The sequence below is a fragment of the Amblyraja radiata genome, chromosome 2 (assembly GCF_010909765.2).
Source record: "Amblyraja radiata isolate CabotCenter1 chromosome 2, sAmbRad1.1.pri, whole genome shotgun sequence".
NCBI lineage: Eukaryota > Metazoa > Chordata > Chondrichthyes > Rajiformes > Rajidae > Amblyraja > Amblyraja radiata.
Window position 1 is genome coordinate 101,567,425 of NC_045957.1, and position 20,430 is coordinate 101,587,854.

The 20,430-nt window shown below is 39.2% G+C and overlaps 1 protein-coding gene across 1 annotated transcript in view; it reads left to right on the forward strand.

Moving 5' to 3' along the window:
* dync1li1 (dynein cytoplasmic 1 light intermediate chain 1) overlaps positions 1-18,983 on the forward strand; it is a 65,371-nt gene extending 46,388 nt beyond the window's left edge. The window contains exons 8-11 of the mRNA XM_033039853.1: positions 1,911-1,955; positions 4,907-5,027; positions 5,984-6,094; positions 18,096-18,983. Coding sequence (XP_032895744.1) covers positions 1,911-1,955; positions 4,907-5,027; positions 5,984-6,094; positions 18,096-18,205 — 387 coding nt within the window. The 3' untranslated portion in view covers positions 18,206-18,983. The remainder of the gene's footprint in view (positions 1-1,910; positions 1,956-4,906; positions 5,028-5,983; positions 6,095-18,095) is intronic.
* Positions 18,984-20,430: the final 1,447 nt, after the last annotated feature.

Below are 20,430 nucleotides of genomic sequence, written 5' to 3' on the forward strand. Positions count from 1 at the left end.
TAGTCTAAAAAATCAGATTTTGGCACCACCAAAATCATATGGGTGCTGATTAACATCCTCTCCAAAGCCTTCACATCATTCCAGTAATGTGGCGATCACAACTGCAACTCCATTTGTAGCCTAACCAAAGTTTAATACACCTGCAACATGACTTCCCAAATTTTATACTCAATATATTCCCACCAAAGAAGGCATGCCTTCTATCATACCACTCTATCTACAGTATTTGTTTACCACTTTCAGGAAGCTATGGACTTGCACCCCAAGAACCCCTTCTGCAAATCAATACTCTGAACGCTCCACCCAGTTTCTATATATTTTCATTGTACATTTGACCTCCTAAAGTGTAACACCTCACACTTGCCCAGATTAAAGTCCTTCTGACATTTGTCCGTCCATATGTCCAACTGCTTCATATCCTGCTGAATCCTTTGATAACTCTCATTATCCACAACCTGCTGGTTTTTGTGTTGTCTGTGAACGTGCTAATAAGCCCAGCTACAATATATATTTATCAGTATCACAAACAAGACCCAGCACTGAACCTTGTGGAACACCACTGGTCACAAACCTCCAAACAAAATAAGACCTACCTTCTATGGTCAAGCCAATTTTAAATACAATCAACCAAGTCTCCATAAATCCCATATACCTTAATTTATTAAATTAGCCTAACATGAGGGCTTTGTCAAAAGCCTTACCTAAGTCCATGTATACAACATCCACTGCCCTATCCTCATCAATCATCTTCATTACCTCATTAAAACTTGATCAAATTTCGAAGGCATTACCTTCCCCCATGTGTTGAAATATTACTCGGGATTTTACACTCTTTAAAGTTTCAATATTTTGGGGGGCTAAGAACAAGAAGTAAAATGCCAGAATTTTCTCCTCACACCAAATTGGGAGTTATTATCATAGAAAAGGACTGTTCTAAAATACAAGCAGACATTGGGTCTGTAAAGGACAGATTTGCAAAATAGATAATGAGCTAACTCCTTCAAAATAGTGAAGCCAGATAAATGCATAAGGGGGAGATCAGAATCAGATTTTATTCGCCAAGTATGTTTTGCAACATACGAGGAATTTCACTGGCCAGGGCAGTCATACAATTAAAAGCAACAGATTCAAAAACATATTTAACATGAACATCCACCAGAGTGACTCTTACACATTCCTCACTGTGATGGAAGGCGAAGTAAAGTTCAAATCTCTTCCTTGGTCGGGGGCCTCGAGCCCTCCGTTGACGGGACGGTCTTAACTCCCGTAGCCGGCGGTGTTCGGGCCCTCCGCATCGAGGCGTTCAGCTCCTGCATCGGGGGGTTATCAGCTCCCCCGCGCTGGGCGATCGAACCTCGCGTCGGGGCTGGACGAACCTTCTGCGGCGTTGGAGCTCTCGCGACTTGCCTCTCCCGAGACTGTGAGCCCTTGTTGGTAAGTCCACGGTGGGAGCGATCCCAGGACCGGGATCCGCTCCGAAGGAACATAAATAGATATCCAGTAGATCAAGTCAAAAGTTTTATTGTCATATGTCCTGGACGGGACAATGAAATTCTTACTTGCTGCAGCACAACAGAATATGTAAACATTGTACATGACGGGGGGGGAAAGAAAAAGTTCAATAAATAAAATATAGTGCAAATAACAAAGATCACTAGGTTCAGGCAAATCTTGGTGGATAGGAGAGTCATGCAGAACGTAATTACTGACAGAGACAGATTGGCTGAATGGTTTGCTTATTTCTTTAGCTGCCAAAATAAAAACAAAGAGTGTTAGTGCTGTAATATTTGTTAGAATATAATCCTGAAAATAACATCTCTAAAATTGTATGTTTTTATATTGGTAGCTAAGGAAATGCAAACCTTTTGGATTCCTGATACAATTATAATATGTATTGTTTTCATTTTCAGTCTTTCTTAGCAAAACAACCACCTCTTTCAACTGGAAGACCATTGGTAAGTACATATCTTGGGATTTTACACATATGTGTTTAGTCTTTAATAATCAGTGCATCTTTTTCAGTACCCTAGTTCTCCAGATACAGGAAGATTACAATTTATTTGCGTCCAAAGAGACCCTTCACTGCTATCGTATCTGACAGTGCACAATATAGATTCCTACCACTCTTTTTAAAAACTTGCCCCTCACATCCCTTCAAACATTCACCCTCTGATCTTAAAACTATCTCCTCTAGTCTTTGACTTTTCCACTGAAGGAAGGTGGTTCTAACTGTCTACTCTATCTATGCCTCTCATAATTTTATATATTTCTATCCTATCTCCCCTTCACTTCTGATGCTCCAGAGAAAACAATCCAATTTTGTCCAATCTCTCCCTATAGCTAAAACCATCTAATCCAGGCAGCATTTTGGTAAAACTCTTCTGCACCTTATTCAAAACCTTATCCAAATTTTTTTTTTTTAAACTTAGTGTTTGGAACAGTTTTTTTCCCAGAGACAATCAAGGCAAGAAGAGAAAACGGAGCCTATGTTTGTATGCACAGAAAACTGGCATTTGCAACAAACATGGCATAACTTGATTTATATATCCACAACCAAGCTGGCATCTAACAGGCTTTGTGGCAGTAATATTTTAGTCCCCAAATTATAAATGAACAGTACCAAAATATCAATTGCCACCATTTCCAATTTTGCACGTTTGTCTTCTACAAATCCCACTCTGCTCCCAAATATATTGATTCCTTCCTATAGTGGGAGAATCAGAACTGCACACAATACCTGGAATGCAGTCTACCCTTGCTTTGCTCTCAATTTGCAAATTTGAGCTGTATAACTTTTGATTAAGCAAGATGTAGAAAATTGATTTGCTCAAGTTAAATTTAATTAAAGTTTAGTTGCTTTGCAGAAAATAAAATAACTTGAACATTGTAAAGTGTTAGGAGCAATTCTCATCATATTAAATTGACATTTAAATTGAAACAATTTGCTAGAAATCTATAGGGCTAATATTCTGCTGATAGTATAGTAAATAAATCCGCAGACCAAGTAGAGTAGGGCGCCATAATCATATTGCTCACACATTAAGGAAGAAAAATTGGACACAATTTACAATCCTTCTGATCACTATCCAGTGATTCACTGAATATGCATGGCTATAATGTTCAAAGGTTCGTTATTAGTCACATACACCAATTGGTGTAGTGAAATGCTTATTGCCAATGCAGCACATAAAAAAAAGAATACAGACATAACAATAATAAAGAAATGTAAACATAAAAAACATCCCCCCACAATGGTTCGCATTATGAGGGAAGGCACAATGTCCAGTCCCCATCCCCATGTCCAACCATAGTCGGGCCTATTTTGGCCTCCGCAGTCGCCTTTACGGAGGCCCGATGTTCCAGGCCATTCTCGCCGGATGATGGTGCTCCGACGTCGGGAGAATCCTCACAGTGGCTTGGGAAACCTGGAACAGCCGCTTCCTTACCGGAGACCGCGGCTTCCGAAACCGACAGGCCACGCTGGATGGAGCTCCACCACTGGCGATCTCGGTGAGAGATCCCAGGCTCCTGATGCGCCGCGGCTGACCGCTCCACAGACCCGCAGCTCTGCGATGTTTTTATCGGCGGTCTCAGCTCACCGGAGTTCCAGCGCAGCGACCCGGGCAAGGCATCGCCCGCTCTGCGATAACGCTCCAGCACTGTGCCGCCGCCAAAGCCGAAGTTCTGGCCGGTCCCGACAGGAAACGCCTCTCCAGTCCCGCTGGTAGGCCGCGAGGACGGGTCGAAGGTGCTGCTCGGAGAAAAGCCGCCTCTCCGACCAGGTAGGGACCCTGAAAAGCAGTTTCCCCCACCCCCCACATAAAAAAGACTAGAGCTCCAGAAATAAAACACTTTAACTAAAATAGGATAAATTTTGACTAAGACATTTTCTTCTGCCTCATTGCCAATAATTAACCTAGTGACTTGGGAATAAGTCACTGAATATGCAACGCAATGCTGTAAAGGTATCAATATATTTGGGAGAAGACAAGGATTTGTAGAAGACATAGGTGCAAAATTGAAATTGTGGCAATTGATATTTTGGTACTGTTCATTTGTTTTGGGGACAAAACATTTTCTGCCACAGAGCCTGCCAGATGCCAGCTTGGTTGTGGATATATAAATCAAGTTATGCCATGTTTGATGCATATGCTAGTCATCCGTGCATGCAAACATGGGCTTCGTTTTCTCTTCTTTCCCTGATTGTCTCTGGAAAAAACTGTTCCAAACACTACGTTTTTAAATAAAAAAAGATTATTTGCATGATTACCATGCCTCCAGGCACTGAGATCTTAACCTTGGCAATCAGCACCAGGTATCAAGCATTATCCCTGCCGCTTTTGCTACTCCCAATAAACACAGTCCAAAATTCTATTACTCCCAAAGTTTGCGATATTCTTACCCAAATCTTCACCAATGCTCCCAAAGCTAACATTGTTTCGGTATTCTGCTTCCACTTTCCCCAACAAATTGATCATGGACCTGGAGAGTCATAGAGTCAGATAGCATGGAAACATGTCCTTCAGCTCAACTTGCCCATGCTGACCAAGATGCCCATCTACATTAGCCCTGCCTGCACTTAGCCCATAACCCTCTAAAGCTTTCCTATCCATCTACCTGTCCAAATGTCATTTGAGGTCGATTAGTTCCCACCCAGGCCATCTACACTACTTTCTGGCAATCAGAGATTTAACCTTTGCACAATGCTATGTTAAAATGATGCCTAAAATCCAGGGTTTCACATAGCTTCACGTTTGAGTTTGGGCTGTCTATACTACATGGAAAGCATCCAAAAATAGAAATGTCATAATTTTTAGGCTCATGTAGCAAAATTGAAAATTCTTCCACAGAAGCTTTTGTTTGTTTCTGCAGTTTGTTATATATTCTGAAATTTTGTTTTGTTAAGGACTCGTCAACAAGAGTTGCAGGAGGTTCACCAAGAACACCAAGCCGATCTGGAAGTGCCAATGTTGTGAATGTAACTCCTATTCCGTCAGGAAACAAAAAAATTGATCCTAATATAAAAGGTACTGTGTACTTAAATTGTTGGGCACAACAAAGTCATGTGTCCGGACAGCACAGAAAAGGGCAGTTCGGCCCATCACCTCCATGCTGGCTTTCTTTTGGCTATCTACACTAATCACATTTGCCTGCACTGGAATTGTCCCTCTATGCTTTGCATATTTAAGTGTCAGTCAAAATTCCTCTTCAACATAGTAATTGTATCTGATTCCACCAACTCTTCTGGTACCGTGTTCCAGATATCAACCTCTCTCTGTAAAATAACTTGCTCTGCCGATTCTCATCAGAACTCTCACCTTAATTGTATGCTCTCTTGATACCCCTAACGTGCGAAAAATGATTTGGTCTACCTTAATTCTGCCCCTCATAATCTTGATACTTCGATTAGTATCCTGTCATCCTCATTTGCTCCAGGGAAAATAAGTCCAACCTGTCCTATCTCTGCCCATAACTAAACTGCTTAAATCCAGGCAACATCCTGGTGAAGCATCTCTGCACTCTTTCCAGCATACCTTTCCCATAGTGTGGCCACCAGGACTGTTACGATTGTCTAACTGAACCAAACCAAAGTTTTATAATCTTGCATCATAATGGCCCAACTATATCTCGACCTATGAAGGCAAATATTCCATATGCTAATATGCCTATGTTTTGCACTTCAGGGAACGTTGGACTTGGGCCCCTCTGTCTCCTTCAACATTTCTATGGAATTCTGAAAGGGTTTAAAGGGATATGGGCCAAATATAGGCAAAATGGTCTTAACTTTGCTATGGCCTTTTTCTGTGCTTTGACTGACTTCACAGAGTAAATTATGTTTCTCTTTCCACTGATGCCACCTGACCTGCTGAGTATTTGTAACAGTTTGTGCTGAATTGTTTAAAATTCCACAATATTCTTAAAATCTAGCAATTTACCATTTCTAATTTAGAATAACCTAATTTTTTGTATTTTGCACTTCCAGGAGCTGCAAGTGAAGGTGTTCTGGCAAATTTCTTCAACAGTCTTCTGAGCAAAAAGACCGTCTCTCCTGGAGGAGGTCCAAGTAATTTACAGGGTTCTGTAAAGAAAGGTGGTAAGTAATTGATATTCCATTTAAGACATCTTAACTTCTTAATAGGATTCATATGTTGAGATAACAGTTGGATGATTGTTTTATTAGATTGGACATTTTGTACAAATTAACATATTGTAAAAGATTTGTACAAATTCACTAGAAATAAACATTCAAAAGGTGTATGATGTTTATACTATTGGGATATACTATATATGTTAATACTATTGGGATTTTTACATTAATGAAATAGAGCATCTTCAGGTGATTCCTGTTTTAAAATATTCCTGCATTTGAATCCTGCGCACTGTTCCGTATGTACTGGTACGATGTGCCGGCACCTCTTTTTAAAAATATATATAATTTCCTTTTCTGGCCACATGACACACATGTTTACTAATCATGCATACCAGCACAAGAAAATTACTGATGCTACGAACTTGGAGAAGTGAAAGGAGAGTGCTTTCAACGTCAAAAAATGAGCCTGTGCTGAAAGGTTACTAATCTCACTCCCAGTTCTCTTTCTGCTTTTCCACTTGTACATTTTGCCTTGAAGGGACACTTTAAATGATAATTAACCTATTCCTGAAATGTGTTGAATATTTTAAATGAAGATAAGAAAAGTATGCTGACAGGGTTGAGGAATATAAACAGACAGCGAGAGGGAGGATCTGCTAGATACAGCAGACAAGCACCTTTTCAGCACCACTTGTACACCAGGAGGATTGATTGCATCATGTTGCCCTGGCGCATCTTGCTAACCTTTGCTCACCTCAACCCCATTCCATGCTAGCCGCTCTATTTGTTTTGACTTTCCAATTTCATCCTATATTGTCACCCCTCCTCCTCCATCCATATCCTTTATTCCTAGTAACCTTCACTAACTCTATCCCTAATGTTGTTACACAACCCATTCTGTTTCAGTCTTCAGGGAAAAAAAGAAAACTGTACCAAATAAAATACAATTCTCTTATCTTGTTTCGGCCTGTATTACTTCTACAGTTGTACGTAATAGACTGTCTTTGATTGTGTCCATGTAAACCTTCTCTGGGTCCTATTTATGCTGTCCCACTGGTATGGTTCCTGTTTTCCTTTCAATTTTGAACATGTTAAACTTTGACAACTCTGGCATTGACAAGCTACATTATTTGCAACTCATGGGTTTGAATTCCATTTAGAGATGACATAATGTCCTTGTCATACAGATGGTTTCAGGGGTTTGGTCATTCACACTCTCAAATTCTCATGGTTGGAATGAGTTGGTTGTGTAAGTTGCTGTTTAAAGAGTAAATGTAGAGTATTGAAAAATTCTTAATTCATTCAGAGTGACTTGCTGCTGCTCTAAATCAGAAAAATATTGCATTTGCAGTAAAGATACTTTACTCCGTGAATTAAACAAATTATATATTAGAGTATTTCCTACAGGACTAGACTGAGAGGCAAAGAATAATTAATGTTAATCTTTTAATCTTTTTTCAATTTTGATGAATGTACTTAGGAATATGTATCGAACTGTAAAAACATTGCATGTTTAAATTTAGAAAGGGCTAAACTTCTGAATTAGTACACTAAACTATTCAGCATAAATGACAGTGATTTTCATTAAATTTATTTATTTTAACAAAATGGCAATTTCATCAATGAGCGAATCACAAATAGAAAAATAGAAACATAGAAAATAGGTGCAGGAGTAGGTCATTCGGCCCTTCGAGCCTGCACCGCCATTCAATATGATCATGGCTGATCATCCAACTCGGTATCCTGTACCTGCCTTCTCTCCATACCCCCTGATCCCTTTAACCACAAGGGCCACATCTAACTCCCTCTTAAATATAGCCAATGAACTGGCCTCAACTACTTTCTGTGGCAGAGAATTCCACAGATTCACCACTCTCTGTGTGAAAAAATAAATTCTCATCTCGGTCCTAAAAGACTTCCCCCTTATCCATAAACTGTGACCCCCTGTTCTGGACTTCCCCAACATCGGGAACAATCTGGGTAAGGAATTGGCTCGACTCCATTCAAGGACCCAAGCAGTCGTTGCAGGTGCGACAAAGGTTCACCTGTATCTCCTCCAACCTCATCTACTGCATCCGCTGCTCTAGATGTCAGCTGATTTACATCGGGGAGACTAAGCGGAGGTTGGGCGATCGTTTCGCCGAACACCTCCGCTCAGTCCGCAATAACCTACCTGAACTCCCGGTGGCCCAGCACTTCAACATCCCCTCCCATTCCCAATCCGACCTCTCTGTCCTGGGTCTCCTCCATTGCCAGAGTGAGCAACACCGGAAATTGGAGGAACAGCACCTCATATTCCGCCTGGGTTGCTTGCGTCCGGATGGCATGAACGTTGAATTCTCCCAGTTTTGCTAGCCCTTGCTGTCTCCTCCCCTTCCTTAACCCTCGAGCTGTCTCCTCCCATCCCCCCGCCCTCGGGCTCCTCCTCCTCCCTTTTTCCTTCCTTCTCCCCCCCACCCCCCATCAGTCTGAAGAAGGGTTTCGGCCCGAAACGTCGCCTATTTCCTTCGCTCCATAGATGCTGCTGCACCCGCTGAGTTTCTCCAGCATTTTTGTGTACCTTCGGGAACAATCTTCCTGCATCTAGCCTGTCAAACCCCTTAAGAATTTTGTAAGTTTCTATAAGATCACCCCACAATCTTCTAAATTCTAGCGAGTACAAGCCGAGTCTATCCAGTCTTTCTTCATATGAAAGTCCTGCCATCCCAGGAATCAGTCTGGTGAACCTTCTCTGTACTCCCTCTATGGCAAGAATGTCTTTCCTCAGATTAGGAGACCAAAACTGTATGCATACTCCAGGTGTGGTCTCACCAAGACCCTGTACAACTGCAGTAGAACCTCCCTGCTCCTATACTCAAATAATTTGAATAATCAGAATACAAGATCAATTTATTTTTCCTATGGTTGCAACAGGTGTGGGCATCAGACTAAACCAGGGTTATTTAACTTGCAGATTAAAGATTGAAAGATAATTAAACAAAACAAAGAAAATTAGGCTTCAAACTTTGATCAAATTGGAAAAGTGACCAACATAAATTCTCTTCCTCTATATTAATGAGATTCAGTAAGTTTCAGCTTTCAGTTCTTCAAATCTGATTCATGGTTTACAATAAATGGCAAATTAACTCCAAATTATAAAATTCCCTTGTGGATATACCCACCAGATTTGGGATTAAGAATGCAGCATACTTTGTTGCTATTTAATACTCAAAGTTTGCTCCAATATACAATTTGCAGGCAGTGAGGTTTCAGCCGCACGTACAGTGCCCTCCATAATGTTTGGGACAAAGACACATTTATTTATTTGCCTCTGCACACCACAATTTGAGATTTATAATAGAAAAAATAATATGTGGTTAAAGTGCACATTGTCAGATTTTAATAAAGGCCATTTTTATACATTTTGGTTTCACCATGAAGAAATTACAGCTGTGTTTACACATAGCCCCCCCCCCCCCCCCATTTCAGGACACCATAATGTTTGGGACACATGGCTTCACAGGCGTTTGTAATTGCTTAGGTGTGTTTAATTATCTCCTTAATGCAGGTATAAGAGAGCTCTCACCTAGTCTTTCCTCCAGTCTTTCCATCACCAATTCGTTGTACTGTAAATGTGCAATGACAAGAAAGTTGAATCTAATCTAATCTAATTGGTTGGTGGTTCATTCTACAACAAGACAACGATCCCAAACATACTGCTAAAGCTAAAAAAAATGTGATTTATTGTGGTCAAGTCAATCATCACCCGATCTGAACCCAATTGAGCATGCTTTTTATATGCTGAAGAAAAAACTGAAGGGGACTAGCCCCCAAAACAAGCATAAGCTAAAGGTGGCAGAGTATCATCAGAGAAGACACCCAGCAATTGGTGATGTCCTTGAATCACAGACTTCAAGCAGTTATTGCATGCAAAGGATATGCAACAAAATACTAAACATGACTACTTTTATTTACATGACATTGCTGTGCCCCAAACATTATTGGCCCTGAAATGGGGGGGGGACTATATATATAAACACAGCTGTAATTTATATATGGTGAAACCAATAAAAATGGCCTTTATTGAAATCTGACAATGTGCACTTTAACCACGTGAATTTTTCTATTACAAATCTCAAATTGTGGAGTACAGAGGCAAATAAATAAATGATGGGTCTTTGTCCCAAACATTATGGAGGGCACAGTGGCCCTACATGGTCCATGAGCCAACCAGTATGTATCTTTGTGTTGATGATGTGATGCTGCCACTGTATTTATAATGCATCTTTATTTATGCAATTACCTCAGATGTAAAAATACAAAGGCTCATAAGCAATATAAAACAGATCAATATTTCTGGATGCATCTGTTCTGAGCTACTCAGAATTTATTATTTCTCGTGATTGCATTATATTCCATAGCTGTAACCCACCATCAAATCTGCGTTTTCGATGGCCATCCAACTTTTTGTCATGGATTATCAGTATTGTATTTATGCGCTCTGATTGTCACCTACTTCCACAGCCCGCTTTCCTCCAAAACCAAGATTTAAAAACCCTTTTGGTTGAATCATCACCAAATATTTTTTTAAATGCCTTCACCAAATGTATCCTGCTCGAGATTAAAGAACATTTAACACAAATGAACCATTTTTTTTGCTTGTGTGTAAATGAATCTATGGTTTAATTGTCCACTGACCTAATTCCTCCATGGTTCTTCATATCATCAACAAATTGACGGATTGTGTCTCCAGAGAATATATCGAAGATATTGTTAATAATCCCAGGGGAATTATACTAGTGATCCAATTTAATTTGCAACATTTTGAATGTGACATTTACTATCTAAAGCCCAATACATTCATGTTCTAATTTTTTTCTTATTCTATGCGTGGTAACAGTTGCTGGAAGTTGTTGGCCTCGTTAAGGTCAGTGTTTTGCTAAAGCTTTTGGAATCCTGAAGATCACGCAAGTTAACTTTCTTCCAGTGGCTGAGCATGCCCCTTTTCATTTTGCTACAGCTTTAATGTCATTCCTGCTTGAAATTATTCATAAAAGAAAGCCATATTAGTCGACTCATAGAAAATGAATGATCCTTCTAAATATGATTAGCTCAGGTGATATATTTTTTTTAACTTAATTTGTAATGTTCCGCTTCCAATTGCATGTGAAGGTTTGATCTGAAGTGAAGAAGAAAGTTGTCCCAGAGTTTTTGTAACGTGTACATAAGCCATTAAAAAGGAAATAGTATATTTCTTTACAGCAGCAAAATGTGTTAACTATCATCACAGGAAATCAGAGCACTTATAATGGTACATGTTGCTGACAATTAATTGAGTTTTGTATACACTAGAACCATTTGCCAGAAGCTAATGTTTAATTGAATGCTCCTGGATTAGATGTGTACAGGACAATGTGATTAGATAAAATTCCTTGACGTCCAAAACATCGCATTTCAGAATCTAGCCGTACTAGTATTGGTTTTCTATGGTAACATTTTGATTAAAAGTAATTATATAAGTGGATATGATCATGAATGCCATTAATTTTCTAAAGCACAAACCAATCAAACTGGAAAGCAGAATAGACTGTCTGAAATTTCAGGAACCAAGGCATATATGAGTGGCCATAAGTTTAGAAAGCTCAGTCCATGCATTGTGTTTTGAAATCGGTGATACACAGAGAAAATGTGCTTGAATGCAATGTTTGCTCTTTTCTGTGGGAATTAACGCAGTTGTTAAGAAGGATGGATATTTGGCAAAAAAATAAAAATCGGGAACCAACAGAATAGATGGGGAAATGCAGAGTTGTTTTCCCCAGAGTAAGGGAATCAAGAACCTGAGGACAAAGGCTTAAGGTGATGGGGAAAGATTTAATAGGAACCTGAGGTGCAACCTTTATACACAAATTATGGTAGGTATATGGAACAAGCTGCCAGAGGAAGTAGGTGAGACAGGTACATCACAATGTTCAGAAAACATTTGGACAAGTATATGCAAGGGATGGTTTTAGAAGGATATGGGCCAAACGTAGATGTGGCATGTTGATCAGCGTGAGTAAGTTGAACCGAAGGGCCTATTGTAACGCTGTATGAATCAATGACACAGATTGCTATTTATCTGTGTCATTGAGTGTCATCTGTGCCATTATCTGAAATGAGCGGGACTTTTAAACACAGTCGGACCTAATAAAGCATTTATTCCTTCCAAACACAGTCGGACCTAATAAAGCATTTATTCCTTCCAAACACAGTCGGACCTAATAAAGCATTTATTCCTTCCAAACACAGTCGGACCTAATAAATAATTTATTCATTCCAAACACAGTCGGGCCTCATAAAGCATTGCAGTTTCAAGCACAGGCAGGGCAGCAGGCCAAACAACTCATGGCATTGTCATTTCATTTCCAATTAAGCATTGCACTTTCAAGCACAGGCAGGGCAACAGGCCAAACAACTCATGGCATTGTCATTTCATTTCCAATTAAGCATTGCACTTTCAAGCACAGGCAGGGCAGCAGGCTAAACAACTCATGGCGTTGTCATTAAGGGCTAACAAATCATTTATTGAAACTACATTGCAGACTCACAGTTCTGTTGATTCACAGCTTAGAATGACAGTCGTGGCCCCTCCCTCGCGATCTTGCAGAGTGACTAACGTCCAGGCATCCGGGGTTTTATAGTCCTGCCCCCCCCCCGGAAGGGGCATTACCTTCATTGCGGTGATTGACAGGCGAGAGGACCAAACAGCTGATCTCAAGGTTTTTTAAACACTCATAACTTTTTTACTTTTCATCGATGGGATAAATCCTCGGGGCTGGCTCAGCAGAGGAGGACTGAGTAAGATGGCCAAAAATCACAGCAATACAGGGTAGCGTTTTTTCGTAAATCAATATACAGCGCAGACAGGAAGTGGTCAAGTGAGACTTTTAATAATATAGATGTAGGATTAGTATAAATGGCTAGTTAAAAGGTTGGAACAGACTTAGTTGGCCAAATGGCCTTTCAATGCTGTACCATTCTCTCGTAGATGTTTTGCTAATATTTTATTGAAGAGGACCTTGAAATTTATCAAAATGTTATTATAATTTTAAGTTAAGATCACAAGAATTTTTTTACAATCTTTAAGAGCAATAATTAGATCCAAGCTTGCTGGTTACTGAGTTGATACTTGAGTCATTCCACTTCATAACTAAACAGTGGGTGCTATTTTAGGACATGGTGGACACTGGCAAGGCCTTAAAATTATGAGTTTTTCCTCCTTGGGGTTAGATCGCAGCTGGGTACTCTGTTTTGACCTTAATCCTGTGGCCATGATAAAGAACCTTAAATCGGAGAGGCTTTTCATGAAAATTTTGTGACAGCCCTCCTTGCAACAGGTTAGAGAGCTTCATTATAATCAGAAATTGAGATGCTATCTTTCTGAGTAGCTAGGAAACCAAATGCTATCAGTCAACAGGGACACAGAATCTGTCTCGAATCGGAACTAATGAGAAAGTTATCTTATTTCAACCACATAAATTACCTTTACAATTTTCTGGTCCGAGCAAATTAACTGACCAGCTTGAACATGTGGCAATTTTTGTTTACAAAATCAAGGCTGTTAGTCCAAATAATTTGGGTTTTTTCTGTAAATAAATCAGCTTATTCATTTGTCTTTGTCTTTGCCTTTATGAAAGTTTTAATTGATCTGTCAGAAAATTGGAAAGCACACATCCCATATAACATCGTGGTGTCTTAACTTGGCCTTCAAGCAATATTACTTGCATGTTATCTTCCTGGATCATAAGAGGTGCAGTTTCGTTGTTGAGAATTCATAGGCTTAACAAATTTAAAAGAAAGCATTATCTAGTGCAGACCAACTTCGTTGTTCTAATGATGTATCAAAATGTATCACAGCAAGATTTATGCCTCACACATTTTATTCTAAGTTCTGTCACTTTCCAGGAATTGTTTTTTGTCATTAACTAATGCCTTTGACTTCTGGAGCATGATGCATGCAGAATGGTGTAAAGTTTTTTTGGGGGGTGGTGGAGAGAGTAGATGAAAAAAATGAATTTCATGAATGCTTGCTAGAAATTTGTCTTGGAAAATATGTGGTTATGATGGACTACTTAGAATACCATTCAAGTTTCTCCGAAGCTTTTGCAGAGGTTGCATAATCTCCTAGTGATTTCCTTCTTGCACCCATTGAAAAACACACAAGTTCCCATTCAGGCGGCGCTCAGCTTTGCAGAATATGTCTTTGTGCTATTTAAAGAATCATGAAATGCTAATGATATCGCAAAAAATAGGATGCAGATTTAATTTGTTCTTCAATATTGTAGGACTAATAAACATTTCGCAGACCTGCACAAAATAACTGCAGCTGCAGAAAAAAAAAGTTCATCTTGGAGCAAAAAGCGAGCCAGAAAGTAGTTGCTGCTACCAGTACACACTAAAATAAATTCAGTTCATGTTTGGCTTCCTCATTTTTGGCTTCCTCATTCCTCAGTTTGACTTTGTTTTGGTTTAGGTACATTTTGTGTGCTGCCATTTTAGCATTTTTGAGATATCACTAATTCTTGATCAATAATTTGTATAGATCAGTTTTAAGAATTAAAATTTTAATTCATTATGTGTAATTAGTAATCTTCCTCGATATTATAAAAAATAATAGTGTGTACATATGAGTTTGAGTCCAGGCCATTTGTAATACTTCAGTCAACACTGTATGTCAAATTTCTGCAGTAGCATAACTTGCTGTCTACTTCCATTAATTCACTGCACCAAATTTTGTTTTGTCAATTGATTTAATAATCAAATGTGAAAAATTCAGTCGTAGAAGTAGATGACATGGTGGTGCAGCCATTAGTGCTAATGTCTCTGGGCTCTAGTGAGTCAGGTTTGATCCTGACTACCAGTACTGTCTTTGTACTGTTTGCGTGTTCTCTCTGTGACCAGATTGGTTACCTCAGAGTACTTCAGTTTCCTTCCAAGTCCTAAAGATGTGTGGGTAGATAGTTTAAGTGTTTACAGTAAATGTCCCTAAGATGTAGATGAGTGTATAATCTGAGGTTGGGGAATTGTTTTTATTTTTTAAAAGTGGAGGGAAATAAAATGGGATTAGTGTCGCAAGAGACTAATGCTGGAATCTTGAGCAAAAAACATGTTGGAGTAACTTCGACAGCATTTGTGGAGAGAATGGACGGATGACGTTGGCATCCTTCAGGCAAAAATTGATTAATATAAATGGGTGCTTGAATTATGTCGTGGGTTTCCTTCCTGTCAGTATCTATCATTATGACTCTTAAGATAAATATATATAGCAAACTGGATTACCTACTTTAAAATGCCCCCGCTTTTCAGAATACCAGGACTTTTCAGACCAACATAGAGTAGTCGTAGAGTCATACTGTAGGGAATCATGCCCTGAAGCCTAACTCATCCATGCCAACCATTATGTCCCATCTAAGCAAGTACCATTTGCTGGCATTTTGCACATGTCCCTCTAAAGCTTCTGTATCCATGTACCTGTGACCCTGTCTGAAGAAGAGTCTCGATCTGAAACGTCACCTATTCCTTTTCTCTAGAGAAGCTGCCTGACCTGCTTAGTTACTCCAGTTTTTGTGTCTGCCTAAACCAGCATCTGCAGTTCCTTACTACACATGTATCTGTGCAACGGTCTTTTAAATTTTATTGTACCTGCCTCAACTCCCTCCTCTGGCAGCTCATTCTATGTAAAACTGTTATCGTTACCACGTAGTGTTTTTGTGAAGATGTAAAGACAACCACATATATATATATATACACACACACACACACACACACACACATATATATATATATATATATATATATACACATATATATATATATACACATATACAAGATCAGAGTTTTAATAAGTATATGATTATACAGCGGGGTCAGAATGACCTGTTTAAAAATGTTTTTTGAAACATTTCCGCCATAATTTATACACCGCAACGCAATTACAAAACATCTTGCTGATTCGTTAGTTGTGTTTATTAAGAATTTTGTTACTGGAATACCGTAGGAAAACATCATTTGATGTAATACTAATAATCCATCTGGAACCACCTGACTCTAATACCACAGCATCCCCACCCAGTTCTTTAATTATAAATTTCCCCTTTATATGATTGGTTATACAGTAAACAATGGCTGTGGCCAGTCACATTAAATCTATCCCAAAGTTAATTAATGGAGGAAAAGTTATTTGTACATTATCAGTAGCACTTCGATGTTTCTTATTCCAAATGGAAGTCATTTCAGATTATTCTCAAAATTAATTCATAATTATATTTTATTAGCAATTCATTAGCCTCATTAGTATTCAGGGGAATATTTTTTCCCTAACCATCTTGATAATATTTGTTTCTTGACTGTTAGAGGACAATATAGGACAATCTTTGTTTCATAGTTCTTGACATGTGGATCTCATTAAATCCCTTTGGGATATAAAATATGAAATTAGATTCAATTCTACAAGACATCCCCCAATCTCAATTTTCCCTTAAGCTATCACTTTGGCACTTCCTTGAGAGTAAAGCCACTTGTATAGAGTAATACAAAAAAGTGCTCAACTCTGAAAGGTTGCTTAATGATTTTCTTCCCTGATTATTTGCTTGATCAGTTCAGGATTTATAAATTGGTCCAAACGTAATTTTTTTAATGTTCATGAGACCAGAGATGATTTATTTTTAAACGTGCTTAGAATTAAACTGTTGCAAATAAAAACTTTCACTACATCATGATACTTAAACTGTTGTGAAGTAAATTTGATGACATGGGTTTAATAGAAACTGTTTTGCTTCTGACGTTCTTAATTTTTTGTAATTATAAAGTGCCCCAACCCAAAATATCATCAATATCTATCTCTCTATATATTAAATTTCACAAGATGCCAAACCATTGATTAAACGTGTTCAGCTTCTCAAAGAAAAAAATGATGACTAACATAGCCAGTGCTTGGACCCACTGCTTATCTAATATCTCAGTCATTGCACTTATTTAAATTCGCATTACTAAGATATTTGATTACTTCCTCTTTTAATTTTTTTTGTATAAAATTCCAGCCTAGCCCATGTCATCTCAAATGATCTTTGAACCACTAATTCAACTTGAAAATGTCAATATTATTTTCTGATCTTAAGTTGCTGAGAGGTTTCCAGTTTGCGGTTTTTTAGATCATATGGATCAGCTGAAAATTGTGGTTTTGGCAAACAGTTCCACAAATCTCAGTTCCACAATGGTCTCGACCCGAAACGTCACCCTTTCCTTCTCTCCAGAGATGTTGCCTATCCCACTGAGTTACTCCTGCTTTTTGTGTCTATCCACAAATTTATTCTTAATCTTGCAAATGTAGAAACAAGGAACTGTCGCCTATTCCTTCGCTCCATAGATGCTGCCTCATCTGCTGAATTTCTCCACCATTTTTGTCTACCTTTGATTTTTCCAGCATCTGCAGTTCTTTCTTAAACTGTGTAGATACATAGATCTGTTTTGCCTTGTTCTTCTTTGTGTTGTTAACGTGTGCCCGCGAAAAAAAAAACAACAAATAGCACGAAGGAAGCATTTTTTTAAATTTCAGGAAATACCATCAAATTCCAGGAAATTTGGGATTCTATTTCAGGGTGAAAAAAATTTAGGTGGAATGCACTAAGCTAACCCAGTTGGAATTTGAGGTACTTTTTTTCCCCCAGTTTGCTTATGGCCTCGCTCTGGCAAAGGATTGGCAAGAGACCAAGTTGTATTTTGAGGAATAATCGCATAACTCTGTGCTCTTCCTATTAAATTCAGTGTGTGCATAAGTAGAGTGAGAACCTGACCAAAAATTCATCCAAAGTTTCATGAATATGGTTTATAAAAGACCAAATGCTCAAGGAAATTCTTAGTGATCACTGATAATGTTTCTTTCTTAAAATAACTAAACTTGCAACAATGATTACAGTCAGGTATTTAATCTATTTTTCCTGTTGCTAATAGAGATTATAACTATATCTCCCTCCTTTCCTATTTATAGGTCATAAACCCGTGTTAACAGATGTACAGGCAGAACTGGACAGAATTGCACGCAAGCCAGAAGCTGTATCTCCAACCCATACATCCATAGCAGAAGACAAAGCATCCTGAAGAAAAGCTACCCGTGTGACTTTTATACCGTATTGTTGGCTTTGCCTTTCCTTTTTCCTTCAGAACATGTGCTGAGGATCACGGGCTGTTTTTGAAGTATACTGGACTACCACGTTCGATGAGTTGTTCGTTGTATGTGCAGAAACTGTATTGAGAGGGAGTTTGCTGCAAAAATGATTCTATTGATGTGTTTTCTGAGAGGAAAATAATGAGATGAACTTGATTATTGGACTTTGCATCTCTTTGTTCAAATAATGCTAATTTGCAGCCAGTTTGGGCAAGTTATTTATATTTCCCAGGTGTTCAATAGGGAAATGTCAGATTCAAATCGTAACTATGGTGCCTAGAACACACTGTATCTAATTGTTTTGCTGGCTGCGGAGGCATAGCAGGAATCCAGGCTATTAAAATCAACTTTTCACAAACTTGCATCCCAACAGTACTGCCTCAAATATGAATTGCTGGTGGCCAAACTTAAAATGTGTGCTGAACAGAAGTACTCTTTAAAAAGCCTGAACAATATGGTGAGATGCCAGATTTTTGTATAGTAGCCGGTTACTTGTAAACTGCAGTATTGAAATTGAAGAAAGGGGGCAGTGGTCAGTCACCCAAGAAATGTACAATACATCAACTTGAACTCTTTGTCCTTTGTTCTGGTTGTTATATGGTACTACCCTCACTAATTTCTGTCTGGTTTCTGTATTGTGCTGTTTCTAATTACAGAAAGATGTAAGGATTGTAATCCTTCAATAAAGTTGTATTTATTCTCTTCAGCAGATCTAAATTATGTCAGTCTTTTATTTAGAAAAAGTAAATCAATGTAATTCACAAATGGTTATTGTCTGCACACAAATTTTGGCTCTCCTTTAGGAGTGCATCTTTCATTTGATGTTCTCGGCCTCCAGGAAAGAACACGTGGATGTGCTCCAAACAATAATTTAAAAATATATAGAAACATTGAAAATAGGTGCAGGAGGAGGCCATTCGGCCCTTCGAGCCACCACCGCCATTCATTGTGATCATGGCTGATCGTCCCCTATCAATAACCCGTGCCTGCCTTCTCCCCATATCCCTTGACTCCACTAGCCCCTAGAGCTCTATCTAACTCTCTTAAATCCATCCAGTGACTTGGCCTCCACTGCCCTCTGTGGCAGGGAATTCCATAAATTCACAACTCTCTGGGTGAAAACGTTTTTTCTCACCTCAGTCTTAATTAACCTCCCCTTTATTCTAAGACTGTGGCCCCTGGTTCTGGACTCGCCCAACATTAGGAACATTTTTCCTGCATCCAGCTTGTCCAGTCCTTTTATAATTTTATATGTTTCTATAAGATCCCCCCCCCATCCTTCTAAACTCCAGTGAATACAAGCCTAGTCTTTTCAATCTTTCCTCATATGACAGTCCTGCCATCCCAGGGATCAATCTCGTGAACCTACGCTGCACTGCCTCCATCACAAGGATGTCCTTCCTCAAATTAGGAGACCAAAACTGTACACAATACTCCAGATGTGGTCTCACCAGAGATACAACTGCAAATGAACCTCTTTACTCCTATACTGAAATCCTCTTGTTATGAAGGCCAACATTCCATTAGCTTTCTTCACTGCCTGCTGTACCTCTAAGCCAACTTTCAGTGACCGATGTACAAGGACGCCCAGGTCTCGCTGCACCAACCCCTTACCTAACCTAACCCCATTGAGATAATAATCTGCCCCCTTGTTTTTGCCGCCAACGTGGATAACCTCACATTTATCTATATTATACTGCATCTGCCATGCAGTTGCCCACTCACTCAACCTGTCCAGGTCACCCTGCAACCTCTTAACATCCTCTTCACAGTTCACACTGCCACCCAGCCCATGTGTCACCCGCAAACTTGCTAGTGTTGCTCCTAATTCCCTCTTCCAAATCATATATATATATGGTAAACAGTTGCGTCCCCAACACCGAGCCGACGGCACTCCACTCTCCACTGCCTGCCATTCTGAAAAGGGCCCGTTCACTCCTACTCTTTGCTTCCAGTCTGCCAACCAATTTTCTATCCATGTCAACACCCTACCCCCAATACCATGTGCTCTAATTTTAGTCACCAGTCTCCCGTGCGGGACCTTATCAAAGGATTTCTGAAAGTCTAGATACACTGCATCCACTGGCACCCCTTCATTCATTTTACTTGTCACATCCTCAAGAAATTCCAGAAGATTAGTCAAGCATGATTTCCCTTT